Source organism: Meleagris gallopavo, chromosome 24 (assembly GCF_000146605.3).
Source record: "Meleagris gallopavo isolate NT-WF06-2002-E0010 breed Aviagen turkey brand Nicholas breeding stock chromosome 24, Turkey_5.1, whole genome shotgun sequence".
NCBI classification, from domain to species: domain Eukaryota; kingdom Metazoa; phylum Chordata; class Aves; order Galliformes; family Phasianidae; genus Meleagris; species Meleagris gallopavo.
Window position 1 is genome coordinate 2,154,432 of NC_015034.2, and position 14,889 is coordinate 2,169,320.

At 45.4% G+C, this 14,889-nt stretch overlaps 1 protein-coding gene across 1 annotated transcript; it reads left to right on the forward strand.

Moving 5' to 3' along the window:
* The first annotated feature begins 2,717 nt into the window (after window positions 1–2,717).
* ERLIN2 (ER lipid raft associated 2) lies at window positions 2,718–14,204 on the forward strand. The gene is made up of 11 exons (XM_010723107.2): window positions 2,718–2,884; window positions 2,965–3,046; window positions 3,169–3,215; window positions 3,974–4,035; window positions 4,810–4,935; window positions 6,789–6,862; window positions 7,247–7,305; window positions 8,334–8,425; window positions 8,742–8,831; window positions 10,334–10,413; window positions 11,474–14,204. Exons 1-11 carry the CDS (start codon window positions 2,778–2,780, stop codon window positions 11,681–11,683), a joined length of 1,029 nt encoding a protein of 342 aa, XP_010721409.1. The 5' UTR covers window positions 2,718–2,777; the 3' UTR covers window positions 11,684–14,204.
* The last annotated feature ends 685 nt before the right edge of the window (window positions 14,205–14,889 follow it).

Consider the following 14,889-nt stretch of genomic DNA (forward strand, 5'->3'; position numbering starts at 1 on the left):
GGTTTTGGTGCAGACCCCCTCGTGCTTCTCCGTTCTTCAGGGACTGTGGGGAATGAGCACTTTGGGTCCCACTAGCAATGTCCACCCCCAAGCAGGGGCTTTTCTGCCCCTTTTTGGGGTCCTGCAACCGGGATCACCCTCTCCCCCCCCACGACACTCTGCTGCTGCAGTTGCAGGGATGATCCATGTGCCATTCTCATGCGTGTTCATGCTAAATCTCCTTTCTCTCCCGGACTGAGCTGTGGTTTCCAAGAACCATTCGTCATTTCCCTTTAGAAACCAGCGCCGGGGGGTTGGACACATGGCTCCTTTATGCTCTGGAAGGGTGACCTGGCACTCTGGCACCCAGCCACAGCACTGGCGTCTGCAGGGCGAGCTCTGCCCCCAGCACAGCCCCCCCAGGCCAGCCCTAAACTGCAGCACATGGGATGGGGGGACCCTCCCTTGGGCTGAGAAGCAGAGCTTGGTCTCTCCGTGCCCCTGTGCTGGTGTCATATGGAACGAGGACCCCCGTGCCTATGGCCCAACAGCAGGGCTTGGACAGGCAGCGAGTCAAAAAAAACTTTTCCTGACGTGATTGCAGCGTGTGTAAATAGGTGCATCGAGCACATGTGAGCAGTTTCCTCGTTTCCAGCTCAGGACTGTCAGGGGATGATTAATGGCCAACGCCAGAGAGCTGCCTTGATTGCCAAGTGCTGTATTGTTAGCACTGACATGTAACGAGCCCGGACATACTTTAACACAATTCTGTACTGTAATCTGCAAATAACGTTCGATAGACTTAATTTGTTAAGTATTTCCCCCCACACACACGCCTTCCCTCTCCCCACTTTCTTTCCTTTTCAAAACCCTGTGAAGTGGATGGAAGGCCCCATACCATCCCGCAGCCCTGCAGGGATGGAATGGCATGGGGATGGGGATGGGGATGGGGATGGGGATGGGGATGGGGATGGGGATGGAGAAGGGGATGGATGTGTCAATGGAATGGGATGGGGTGGGATGAGATGGGGATGGGGACAGGAATGGGGACTGAACAAGTGTGATCTTTCCACCCCGCTGCTCCCCACACGGCTGCACATGAGGTAACCTTAAACGTCGAAGCAGGAACCACGGGGACAGAGTTTTTCCACCTCTATTCACAACTGTCAGGCAGTGATTAATGGCCAACAGGCTCGAAATTGCCTTTATTGCCAGCTTGGTATTGTTACTTGTGACAGTTAATGAGGTTGGACAGACTTTTACGCAGCAATCACAGTGGGTCTCTGCCTCCCTCCTGCTGGGCTGGTGCCGCCAGCACTGGGACCATCCTGGCTGCCCCATTCCGTGCTGTCCTGCCCTGTCCTGTCCCATTCCATCTTGTCCTGGTGCAAGGCAGCAGGTGGCAGGGGCTGAGGGTGACGATGCTGACAGGACTGTCTCAAAGACTTTCAGACTCCTCTCAGGTTTTGCAGTAAAATCCCCAGCAGATTTTCACTTTTGTGGGATAAGGAGGAATGGGCAGAGCTGAAAAGGCTTGGAGTGTGGGTGCAGTGAAGCATTCATTGGTGTAAAAGAGTCTGTGCTGCTGAGGCAGACATTGCTGAATGTTCCTGGCCCGAGGTGGAGGAGTAATGATTTTTTTGGCTTTTTTTTTTTTCCTTCAGGATTATTACAAATAATATTTACCTTTGTGCTCGTTCACATCTTGATGCTGTTAAACACGTGGCCACAGCTGGTTTCCTATTCTGAGCAATGATATAGTGCCCATGTTATGCAGCAAAACCTCTCCTGCGAGCCAGAACACCCCACATTTAAACATCTATTACTTTGCAATATTATATGAGTGCATTTTGCTTCAGCTCGGAGCAATTTCCTAGTTTACTCTTATTAAACTGAGCGGGGCTGAGCAGAGGTTCATGATTTATGAAACACATACGAGATTCATTAAAATCTTTAAAGATTAAAACCTTTAAAGAAAGACATTTTATCAGGGCCTTAAATCTGGGCAAGCATTTTTTAAAAATCTTATGGAGAGAGTATTTCATCTCGGGCGCCTTTTGCACTTATTTAAGAGCTGTAACATTTGGACAGATAGAGCAGATACTTCACTCCCTATTTCTGAACAGCACCGAACACTTCTGACAGCTTTGCGATATATAACCCTGGGAGATCTATCAATATAAGAATGAAATTAGACTATTTATTGGCACTTTACGATCCCTCTATGTTTTAAAGCCCCCTTCAACCCCCTTCAACAGTCATAGAGGTGGGAATGTAATGCATTTCTGCACTCTGGATGGCTGAGGGTCCCCGCAGTGGGAGCAGAGTGCTGTGATTGCTGGGCAGAAGGGGTGATGTGGGCTGGCAGTTGAGTGTAAACCCTTTGGGGTGACTCTGGGGCGACTGGGGTGACTTTGGGGTGACCTTGGGGTGACTGTGGGGCGACTTTGGGGTTTGGTGATGCCCTTCCCCAGCACGGTGGGCAACAAATGGCAATTCTGCATGCAGGCAGCAACTCAGTTCATGGGAGAACATCCTGCAGAGTGGCTCCCTGGACACGAGGTTCACACGAGGTGGGACAGAGCCCCACCAAGACCTCGCTCTGCAGCGGGGCTGCGGAGCCGCGGAGCCGCTCTGTCAGTGGTGGCGCGGGCGGGATTCGAACCCACAATCCTGACGACTCCATCCCTCCGCCGCCCCCTGGCGGCGCGCTGCGGCGGCGCGCATTAGTGACGTCACATCTGCGCCGTTGCGGGAAGGCGGGCGCAGCGCAGCGCCGCGTCGTGCCGAGGCCGGGCATGGCCCAGCTGGGCGCCATCGCCGCTCTCGTCCTCAGCTTCCTCGCCGCCGCCTTCCTCTCCGCCATCCATAAGATCGAGGAAGGTCACATCGGAGTCTACTACCGGTGAGCGGCCTCCGCGCCTTCCCCTGTCTCATCCCCGGGCCGGGCCTGCGCTCACGGTCGCTGTTCGCTTCTCCCCGCAGCGGCGGCGCGTTGCTGACCTCCACCAGCGGGCCGGGTTTTCACCTCATGCTGCCCTTCATCACGTCCTACAAGTCAGTGCAGGTGCTGTGGGGCTGGGCTGGGCTGCGTGACGCCCCGGGTTGCGGGGTTGGGGGTGAAATGCGGGCCCGCGGCGGTGCGGTGAGGAGCTGCCCTCGAAGGAACGTTTCTTCCGTCGTTTTCAGACCACGCTGCAGACCGATGAGGTGAAAAACGTTCCGTGTGGTACGAGGTGAGGTGCTCGGCTCTCATTCCCCGCGGTTCTGTGGTTTTAATCAGCGCCTTTTTCATCCCTTTTCCTCCCCCTCCTCCTCCCACCGTGCTTTAACACACCTACTGTGCTTTCACTTTGTGTTTCCCACCACCCTCCTGCACAAAATCAACGAAAGGCTCCTTGATGCTTTGTCCCATTCTGTGCTGCCCGTATCAGTGTCCCTGCGCCACTTATTTCCCCTGAGTTTCCACGTATGGAACTGTTGCAGGCGGTGCCAGCAGGAGTTGGGAACCTGATTCTCGGTGTGGTTACATTTCAGAAGGAAACTGCACTGTGGTTAAGTTCAGAGCGTGTTTCAATTTTATTTTATTTTATTTTATTTTGTAGAATTTAATTTAGTGTTATCAAACATATCTTTTTAGTGAATAAGTTGCTTCCACTCTTCTTGCCTAAACTGAATCACGGGAAGAAAGTGGATTGCTTGATATGGATGGGAATAGGGAAGAAATCAGGAGTTTGTATTTCCATATGGTGGTCACTAAGCCTGGGCTCACATTTAATGATCCAGTTTGTGGGTAAACCAGGAGCCTGGTGCCAGGCATGGGGCTGTACTGGGGCTTGTCGCATTGGTGCTGCACAGAAGGATGTGAATGCTGTGCTCAGCCCACTAGAGGGGGGTGTGCTCTGCTCAGAGGCTGTCTGGCTACAGGGCAGAGCTTTCCTCCTCCTGCAAACTTTCCCCTTTTTTTTTCTCTTTCCTTTCCTTCCTTTTCCAGTGGAGGAGTGATGATTTACTTCGACAGAATTGAGGTGGTGAATTTCCTGATCCAGAGTGCAGGTGGGTTCTTCCTCTGCGACCCTGTGCATCCTGCCATCCAGAGTGGTGGTTATTCTCCTGCTAGTTCCAGATGAGGTGAACAGGTTTTGCCTGCTAATTTGGAGCTGAGCAGTACTGCAAGCATTGTGTGCTTGCATGCTGTGTGCCTTGTGGAGCTCTGTATTTCCTGGGTTTTAAACCAGCTCTCCCAGACATTTTGGTGTGTTTTTTTTTTGTTTGTTTTGTGTTTTTTTTTTGCACATACTTGTTCTTTGCTACTGGTTGCTTCACCAATAGCTGAATGCCATCCATCACTTCTTTTATTTTTTTATTATTATGGCCCCACTGGGCTTTATGCTTCAGTGCAGAACTTCTAATTTGAATAACGAGATGTGCAACAGGCAGAGAGCAGAAGGCTGGAATGTGACACAGAAAGACCTGTGCAGCCTTCTTTCAGCCTGTGTATTCTGCAACTCAGACACACCCTATGAGTTTGCTGGAGAGTGATTTGCAGATAATCAAGAGTAGGCTGCTATTACTGAGATGTCATTCTGTTTATGAGGCATGTGATCAAAAATTTGTTGAGATGTGATGAAATATTAGCAGTAATTAAAACTCCCCTGAAGAAAGTGGTTGTGGTGCAGCCTCTTCTCTTTTGAATGCTTTTCTTGTTGCAGTCCATCACTGCATTTCTTGCTGCTGTGACTGAGCCATAAACTCAGGTTGCCAGCACCCAGCCCACCCTGTGGCATCTCTCTATCCCAGCTGTTAATGTCAGGTGCACTTCTTTTGCAGTATATGACATAGTGAAGAACTACACTGCTGACTACGACAAAGCTCTCATCTTCAACAAGATTCACCATGAGCTTAACCAGTTCTGCAGTGTCCACACACTCCAGGAGGTCTACATTGAGCTGTTTGGTGAGCTGCCCCTCTGAGCTTTCACTCTCGGATTGATGGCTCCTTGAATGACATCTCTGCAAGCTATTTGCATTGTCTGCTGGTACAGAAGTCTCTAGTTTCAGCTGGGGAGCTTCTTGCATATTCATCTAGTGCCTGTTCTGTTTGGAATCACAACTGTTTACCATTTATATTGACCTCATTTTATTTTTTTACAGTGCTTCACTGTGTTACACAGGAAAAAAAAAAACAACAAGCCCAAACCTGTCAGAAGTAGCACAGGATTTAGGGAAGGGAGTAGTAATTCTGCTGCATTATATGTGTTTTGCAAATGTGACTGGTTAAGTCAGTTGCAATATTTGCTATTCCAGATGGAAAAGGCAGTCTTTTATTCTTAGCTGTGTGTTCCCTGTCTTAATAGCTTGATAATTTTCGTGTCATGCACATTGCTGTGGTTCCTGGGTGCTGTGAGTGCTACAAACCAGAGCTATGTGGTGAGGGCCTGCTGACTTTCCCTTCCTCTCTGCAGAGCAATGGGAAATCAGGCAGCACAAACACTGGGAGAGCATTATGAGAGAGAGCCTGAAGAGAAGTGGTGGTTTCTTGATAGAAATTGTCCAGTTTCTGCCAGTGCTGAGTGTTTTCATTATGGCTTTGGAGTGAGAAGAAATCCCTTCCAGCATCTGGCAGTACAACAGTGCTGGCTGCAGATGAAGTGTTGCTGTGAACAGTTTGGACCCAAACTGTATGGGATTAGTGGCTGAGATTTCAGTGCCAAGTGCCTGAAAGAGCACAAGGTGTTTGCAAACCACTTCTCTGTTTAATTAAGGCTTTCCAAGAAGCTTGGCTATCCCCTTTCTGATGGGGCCTCTGCACAAAATACAGAACTAGGGCTCAGTTTGCCTCCTGTTCCTTTATGGGGTTGTTGGTGAATGTGCTGGTTCTTTGTCAATAGAGACTCCAGATGTCAGCAGCTGCTGATGACAACTGCTTGAAATGGACTCAAGACAACCAATTTGCACAGAAGGAACTTGTATAAACCCCTGTGTAACTCTTTCAGTTTGAGCTGAAAGTTTTCTGGCTCTGGAGTTCTGAAATGGGGCACAGCCCATTTCAAGCAGACTTATGTCATTCTCTGCCCCCACATCTGCAAGCAGGTGCAGGAAACTGATAACAGCTGTTTCCTAAACTCCTGGCTGAACTTCATTATGAGTGTGAGTTCCAGCTCACTAAACTGGGACCAAAGCAAATAATCAAGGAGTGCAATGTGATCACTTTCAAGGCTCTTACATTTTTATTTTCCCTTTGAATTTCTCAGCAGGCCCCAACTGGAAACACTGCTATCCTTAGAGCTCTTCACTGAAGAAGGGTTTTGTTTTGTGCTTCCTTTTGAAATTTCTTAGCTATGCTGGAATAAACCATTATCCATTCAGCCAAACAGGCTTTACCAATGAAATTATTGCAGCCTATTAAAATAAGTCATGCAGCCATTTTACATTTCTGCCTTTTCATTCTCTTTGCTGCTGGCACAGATATGGTTCCTAATCATTCAAGATTTAGCTGGATCAGATCTGCTCCAGAATCCAGTTGGGAAGGTATCAATAGGGAAGTGAGTTAGAGCACAGATTCTTTGCCATAAAAATGCTACTTCTGGCTCAAAGAAAATCTAAACTGTAAATTGTTGAAAAGTGAAGAGAACTTCATTTTATGCTTGCCACACTTCTTTAGTCTTTCCTAAGTTCTTGTCATTGGTCACAGTTGCTTGACATGCTGAAAAAGGTGTGAACGACACCTGAAGTCAGGGATGGTGTTTCTCAGCCCAGCATTTCAATATCAAGCTTACATTTCTTACCTCCTTTCTTTCCTCCCATCAGATCAGATTGATGAAAACCTTAAACTGGCATTGCAGCAAGACCTAACTACAATGGCCCCTGGATTAATTATACAGGTAATCAGGGTTCTCGTTGGAGGTGCATAGATCACGAGGGGTAAAGGCTAAGAGGAAATAGCAAGATGTAGCTCTTAGAAAATTCCCTGAAAGTACAGACTTTGTTAACATGAGGAATGAGAATGTCCTTCCTGTCCCCTCTTAGATTTGCCTTGTTGGCTTTCTTTAAGTGATACCCTCAATCCTAGCTTATCCAGTTTGTTCCTCCTGTCAGGAGATCATTCAGTCCAGCGTTTGCTCTGCAGAGCATGTAAAAGTGTAAAAGCTTTTGTCTGGCAGAGCTCACCACAAGTGTGAGGGCTCCCCCACCCTCTGCAGCCTCAGGGCCGTTTGCCTTTTGATTGTTGGCCGCTTGCCTATGTTTTCTTCTGTCTCTCTTTCCAGGCAGTTCGAGTTACAAAGCCAAACATCCCTGAAACAATCCGGAGGAATTATGAGCTCATGTAAGTGCCTGAGACTTGCACCTTTGTGTTACCAAAAGGAGTCGGTCATCCAGATTAATGTGTTTTCACAGCATGCACTGATAGGAGTGGCCTGTGCTCTGCCTCGTGCTGCCTTGCTGCCATTCAGAACAGCTCTAGTGAGGCTGCACCAGACAAGCGTGTGTCTGTAAGTGGCTGCAGGTCACTGCTGAGGGTATTACTCCATCTTGAACACTTGAGTGTAGTTATTTGCCCAAGGGCTCCTTCCCCTTGACACTGACTCTATTTTAAAAAGGCCTCACAGAGCACGTGAGTGAGTGGCAGGTGGATAGATTCCACCACTAATCCTGCTGTTTGACTAGGATGGAGAAACTGTTGATTCAACAGGCTGAAGACTTGCAAAGCTTTGGAATAACTTTCTTTAAAAGCACTTGACATACTGATCCCTTTTCAGTGCTGTGAGCCAGCTGCCTTTTCTTGCACTCAATTATTCAGAAATGCTTATGTTCTCTGAGCACTCTGCCAACAGAGTCTGCACAGACTAGAATCAGTTCCCTCTCATCCATTCTGCCTGACCTTTTGGTGTCGTGGTAAGTCATGTGCAATAAGGTCACATTAGAATCCTCAATCAGTGTGTTCTTATCTCTTGCCATAAATCCAGTTGAGAAGGATTTGCTCTTGGCTCCAGTCTCTTCCCTGATTGGGAGCAGGAGCAGACTATTCATATTCTTCTCAGTATGTGTACACACACACTTTATGTGCCCAAAGTGATAAGATGGAGGAGAGAAGATGTAAAATTTAGCATGTTAAATGCACACGCCCATTTGACTGAATGGTGATTTCAAAGCTGTGTGCATCCAAGTGGAGGAAAATAAGCTGTCATGTGAGATCTTGGTTTAGGAAGAAGCTTTGAAGGTTCTTGCTCTCACTTTCTGTGGCTCTCAACGTATACTTGATGGAGGTTTAAGCCAATGGCTCATCCTCGTGGTGTGGTTGGCCAAGCTATTTTGTGAGCTCACATTTTGTAACTGCCTTTTCTGACACCGTAGGGAGAGCGAGAAGACAAAGCTGCTGATTGCAGCACAGAAGCAGAAGGTGGTGGAGAAGGAAGCAGAGACAGAAAGGAAGAAAGCCCTCATTGGTCTGTATGGCTTTGTCTGACAGCAGTAGCTGTTGGTGTGTGGTGGGGTAGGCAGCAAGCAGAAACCAAACTGGGAACAAAGGGAGTTATGCACCTGGTTCACTGACGGGTGATTTCTCTGCTGCATCTTTTTGCTGCTGATCTGATACTCTTCCAAAGAAACTCAAGGGGGTTCCAGCTTCCAAATGTAGTTATTCTTATTAATTCTCATTAATGACTGCCAACAGAAGAGGGTAGGAAGGACTTCCATGGGTGAAGTTGCTTTGGCAATAGGAAGACTGTGATGACAATGTGGACGTGCTCTCTTTAATTTCAGAGGCAGAAAAAATAGCACAAGTTGCTGAAATAACCTATGGACAGAAAGTGATGGAAAAAGAAACAGAGAAACGGATTTCAGAGATTGAAGGTGAGTGATGAACTTTCCAATAAGAAACTGTTTTGTAGTGACTTATCTGAAGAATCTTTAGGTCTAAGTCGTTCCTGGTTCTGTAATCTTTCTGTTTAGTCTGCATTTTGCTTTTTTGACCTTTTTATTTTTTCTTTAGCAAATAGACTTGACCAGAGGTGAGAATAGGAATGTCTTTTTACAGACTATGTTTCTTAAAGCTTTTTGTAATGGTGACCTCTCTAGGAGGTTGTACTGTTAAATTAAGAAGACGTCTCATCCAGTACAGTGCTTTATCAAACAAATTCCAGGACGTGAAAAGAGGTCTGCATTTCCAGCTCAGAGTGGCAAAGCATTGTTTTCAGTTCCTTTCATTGTAGGTCCTGTCAACCTTTGCAGAGGTCCACTGAGGAGCCAATTAAGGGTTTTACAGATCAGCAACTTCTCATTATGAAGTTATTTGCAGAAGTACAATAAGGTTTTATTTCTTACAAATGTGTGTCAGGCCTTCAGCTCAGCTCTGTGCCTGTAGAGGATTCAGGTCTTCATTCTTTTAAGTGTTCCCAATAGGGACTACTGTAGTTATTAGCCCAAAGAGGAAGTCTGAGGAAAACCATCCTGTTTTTAAGTGTTGTTGCTCACAGGGTTCCCCACTAATCTAGATAAACAAATAGGATTATCCAGCTGTGCATTTCTCAGATCCAAATTAACATGTATTACAAATACGTGGTTCCTTTCTATAGACAGAATCTGAAGAGATCATATCAAACCATCCAGATTAAACTCATCTTAGCCTTAACTTGATGGCTTGGCATCGCTTCGGTGTCATCTGACGGATAAAAAGTCAGAAGCCAAAAAGAGGAATGCAGTACAGAAAAGGGAAGTGTTTCTTTCCTTAAATGTCTTTGTTAGGAGCAGGGCAGTTCAGTGTCCTTTGGGATCAGGCCCTTGACACGGTCACTGATACTGCAGCAGAACAGCTCTGCCAACATCTGTCCGTGGGGCAGAGCCTATAAAGGTTAAAGCTGCCTGCCCCTACATGCCAGAGCTTTAACCTCAGTATCCCAGACAGAACCCCATCTGGGGAATTGCATTAACAGCCACAGACTTCATCTGCAGAGCAGACTGCTGTGCAGTTCTTGGAGTCCTGTGCAAATGTCATGGGTAAATATCACTTTTGCAGCCCTACAGTTGTTTTGTTTGCAGCATGAGAGTTAGTGGCTGGCTAGAGAAGAAAGAGCGTTCTCTGCCTGTGTGACAGGACAGTAATAAAAACCTTCTGTTTATAAATGCTTTGAGGTCTTCAGTTGCAGATACAATTTATTTAATATTATCATCCTGTAGTATTTTAGATGTAAAGGCAGATCCCATTTCTGGGTTTCCAGTTTTGTTCCCTCTTCCCCTTGTTGTATCCCTTACAGTTCAGATGTGGTACTTGCTGCTTTAAAAATCTTCCAGCTCTAAATGGTGCTAACGTGACTGGAAATAAAAATCTGAATATGGGAGCATATGTTTTCTTCCAGATGCTGCGTTTCTTGCAAGAGAGAAGGCAAGAGCTGATGCTGAATGCTATACTGCTATGAAAGTAGCCGAAGCTAACAAGGTATTACTTCCTTATGCTGTGCCTTGAAGCAGAGCTCCTTACATTAGGCTGCATAGAAGTACTCAGCAGAAGAGCAGTCTGTCTTTACTGCTTGCTCATTGTGTCTTGTTGTTTTGGTCAAAAAGCAAAACAGAGAAGTTATCTTTGAGACTGAAACAATAATTATATCCTTACTTGCAAATTGGCTTTCTGCTCTGAACAGATGAATTTGTGTCAGGTATTACGTGAAATATCTGGTTTACGTCTGGAGACAGATCTGGTAGATGCTAATGGGGCCATGACTCCCACTGTAGAAGAATATCACTTTCAGTGTTGCCCTTTCATGCTGCTGTAATGAGACATGTTGATCCATTTCAGTCTGCAAGCTAGCAAGTAACCCAGACAGGGGGAGATCTGCAGAGTGACGGGCTTAAAGTAAACAAGTATTCAGGTAAAGAACAAATGGAGATGTTATTCACCAAACTAATTAGCCTGGCAAAGCCTTGTTCCTGCAAAAAACAAAACCCTAGAGACAGAAATTATGTGGATGCAACTGCTGGGCTCGTTGCTGTCTACATCATGTTCCCAGGACGTCCCAGCAGGAAGACTTCCTGTGTTGTAAGGGTCAGTAGAAATGGACACAGGGTCTGAGATGGTTGTGCACAAGTTCTGTTCCAGTTAGATATTCCGTTCACTCTTTTATAATGCCATTATCCTGAAAGAGTGATCTCTGCCTTGTGAAACAAACTCTTTAATCCACTCTGTGGGGAAAAGAAGGCAGTTCTAGTAGCTTGCATTGTGAGAGCTTTCAGTGAGTTATGTGCTTCCGAGCATCTTCATCTCTGTGGTACGTTTGGACTGAACATTTCCCCAGCTGCTTCCATCACTTTCTCATTTTGCCATTCAGTCACTGGGACTTAGAGACTTTGCTTAGACATGCTGAAAGAGAGAATTCTTCAGGGAACTTGTCTTTTCAGCTGGAGAGTGGATGAGCATGCCCACTAGTGTTCTGGAAAGGTAGATGCCTCCTGTGCCTATGAATGAGTCTGAGCTGTTGGTGATCTGTTTTCTTTTTGTACAGCTGAAGTTAACTCCCGAGTACTTGCAGCTGATGAAATACAAGGCTATTGCAGCAAACAGCAAGATTTATTTTGGCAAAGATATTCCCAACATGTTCATGGACTATGCAGGTAGCCAGAGTAAATTTGCGGAGGGACTGGCAGAAGGAATCCATGAAGAGGATGGAGCAGGACCCAGTGAGGACACAAAACTGCTTCATAACACCAACTGAAAAGAAACATTTATATTTGTTTTATATCAAAAGAAACATGAACTGGGAAGTTCCTTTTTGTTTTCCCCTTTTCCTGTACTGAAAGAGATAAAATTTAATCCTCTCAATCTTTTGTATGACAATTAGACACAATGACTTTGGTATTTATGGAGTGTTGTTCTGGTAACTGCTAAGTAATCTGCTCCAGGTATGTCTGCTAGATGCACCTCTCCCTTCTAATGGGCTAATAAACCCATGATTCCAGAGAGGCTAGCTAGGCTATCTGTTCTGCAGCCAGCTTAGATGGTTAATTACTTTTGAATTGAGGTTGTTAGTAGCAGTTGGAAGTTTTGAGATTTTGGCAGGAGGGGGATTGCTGCTATGACCTTTTATTTTCTAGTTGGAAATTTCTAGTACTTAATTCAAACACCCTTTGAGAAGGAAAGAAAAAAAAAAAATTAAAAAGGTGCTAGACTTTTTGTACACTACCCATGTCTGCTTCAGGGCATTGCTCAGATGGTGGGGTCACTGCCTGGGGCACTGGGACTAACAGTCCATGTGTACACTTCAGGCCCATCCTGCCTGCAAGGTGTAGCAAAAATATGAAACTACCATTTACTGAGGTCTGAGCCAAAGTGTTTTTTCAGTAGTGCAGTTGAAACCGCATGCACAGTGAGGTCCAGCACTTCAGCTGAAGTGTTGCAGGTTACCCTGGGGGAGATGTAAGCCTTAGACCACGTGTCACACAGGTAGTGGCCCAAACTACTCATTTTCTGCATTTTAACACTGGTTTCTTTTCCATTTGTCATACTTGGGTAGAGCAGAGGGGAGTTGGTGTTTATCTGCTGGCTGAGGGGCTTAGATGTGCTGGTGGAGGCAGTGCCTGCCAGTGGCTGATTGAACTTAACTTTTGGTGAAACCAGGCTGCAAGCACGGTACTTGTCACAGTTGTCATAGTCAGAAGAAAGTAGAGAGAATGCAATTTTTTGTCTCAGGGACCCTGACCTTGCAAAAAGCCTTGCTAGTGAAAAACTGCTTGAATGATTCATCCCACAGTCACTGCAGTACCTCTGCTGGTCTGTGAGAGCAGTGGAATTTCAGTATTTGCAGTGTTGTACTAAAGGATGTTCAGAGAAGCTGAAATGAATGGAACGTTGTACCTAGGTGATTTTTTTTTCAGAATGGACCTTGAGAGGAAGATCTCGTAGGAGCAATAGACTCAAAGCACCATTTTGAAAAAAAAATCACAGGGCAAAAATGACAATTATTAATTGTTGTTATAGTTTGCAGCCAATGCATCCTTATAAGATGATGAAAGCATAAGCACTAAGTTGGTGAGGACCAACCTGTTGAATTTCTGATCTTTTGCCCCAAATGCTTGCTGCTTACGAAGCTTGGTTTCACATTTCAGTGTTTTTAATGCATTAATCATTTTAAATAAGTAATTTACACTAACATAGAAATCTCATTAATTTCTGCTGCTTGTTCCAGTATTTTCATTTCAGTTTTATTTTCCCTGTAAGAAGAATTACAGTTGATACTTGAAAATGCAAAATAAAAGAGATTGTCAGTTTCTGCTGGAGAAAAGTCCCATCTCCTTCATGTCATCTTTGTATTTGCTGTAAAATCTTAAGCTGAGGATAGTTCCATCTCCGGACTGACAGCACAATGGTTATAAAAACTGCATTGAGAGGTAGGCTGTAATATTGCTCACTTTTCTAAATAGGTCTCTGCAAGATGTTGAATAGAGAACAGCAGAAATGTAGGGGTGACGTAATAGTACCTAAACTTATAAGGTGATCTCATTTGTTTGGCATTATTTTGCATTCATGTTAAGGTTTTCCATTAGTAAGTAAAACCTACTTTTTATGAAAGTGTTTTCACTAATGAGGGGACACAAATAAACCAAATGGTATTACAAAGAATGTTTTTGTATGAGTTCACTGTATAAGAATCGCTTGGAATAAATAGGTCTTATGGATTTTTAAATTGAAAACATTACTGCTGAAGTATTTCTCAGAGGAAGGGGAAGAATAGAAGGACTAGCCAGTATTATTGATTTCAAACTTGCATTTTTAAAACATTTTGGAACCTTTGTGCTTCTGCACCGCTGAAAACAAAGTAATTTAGTTAACCTATTAACAGATTAACAACAAAAAAAGCAAGAACAAAGTTGAAATTGTACCAGTCCTTACAGACCGGAGTTGATCATTGTTTTTCATTCAAGTTCTTCATTCTATGTATAATTTCCTTAATTTTTCCAGAGTAGATGTGTCACTACATGTAAACCTTTATCCCATTTATCTCTTTCGCTGTCATTCTGTCATCTCCATGATCTTGCAGTCTCAAAAGGAAGATGTAAATGCTAAAACAGCTCTGTCTAACAAAGAAGCACAGGTTTGCTGTTTGGCACTGCTACACCTGGGAACTGTTAGCAGGGGCATGGTGATGCTTTACCAGTGCAGCTGTGGATCTGTATACTGAATTAAAAGCCTTTTTATTTTGATACTTGCTATGACAATAAAATGGCCTTCAATTTTAATCGCAGTCTGGTTTTATGGACCTTTAACACGATGAGTGGGTGGGTTTGCAGGGAGGCATTACCAGGAGAACATCTGTGGGAGGGTATGGAGTTGCAGAACTTCAGAAAATCACTGTCACAAAAGTTTTGCAGTGAAGTTAGCAGGGAAATAATTGCCAAGCTCTTTGGAGCAGCTGTGTAAAAACTGTCGGTGCTCAAAACAGGGGCTGGGGGGAGGGAGGGAGGGCAAGTTCTGTGCATGAAGGAATTAATTTGGTTGATGGCTTCCAGCTGGCACCTTCCATACAGCTTGGCACTGCCTGTGTGTGCCCCACAGCTGTGGGCTTCCATGGCACAGCCCTGGGTTTACATAGGGCCTATGGGGTGAGCAATGGAGCCTGTTTTATGGTTGATTTGCTTATTTGAATGCTGAAAGCTGTGTTCTACAGGAGCTGTTCTGGATGCAGATGGCAACGATTTGGTTTATTTGTATGTGCAGACACCAAACTCAGAGCACAGCACGGGCCTCTACTCCTTTCTCACTACCTTCACTGACAGGAAACTTCACCAGAGCCCGGCAGAAAGCCTCTAAAGCCCTGTGGAGCTGCGGGCACCCGGCCTCGCCCCCTGACCTTCCCCTCCGCACTCTACGCCATGAAGCCCTCGACCTTCCCAATATGGCGCGGCCAACCTTCCCAACATGGCG

Coding starts and splice junctions, on each gene's coding strand:
- ERLIN2 (XM_010723107.2), top strand. CDS start 2,778: ATGGCCCAGCTGGGCGCCATCGCCGCTCTCGTCCTCAGCTTCCTCGCC. Junction 8,832..10,333: donor ACGGATTTCAGAGATTGAAG/GTGAGTGATGAA, acceptor GTTTTCTTCCAG/ATGCTGCGTTTCTTGCAAGA. Junction 10,414..11,473: donor AAGTAGCCGAAGCTAACAAG/GTATTACTTCCT, acceptor CTTTTTGTACAG/CTGAAGTTAACTCCCGAGTA.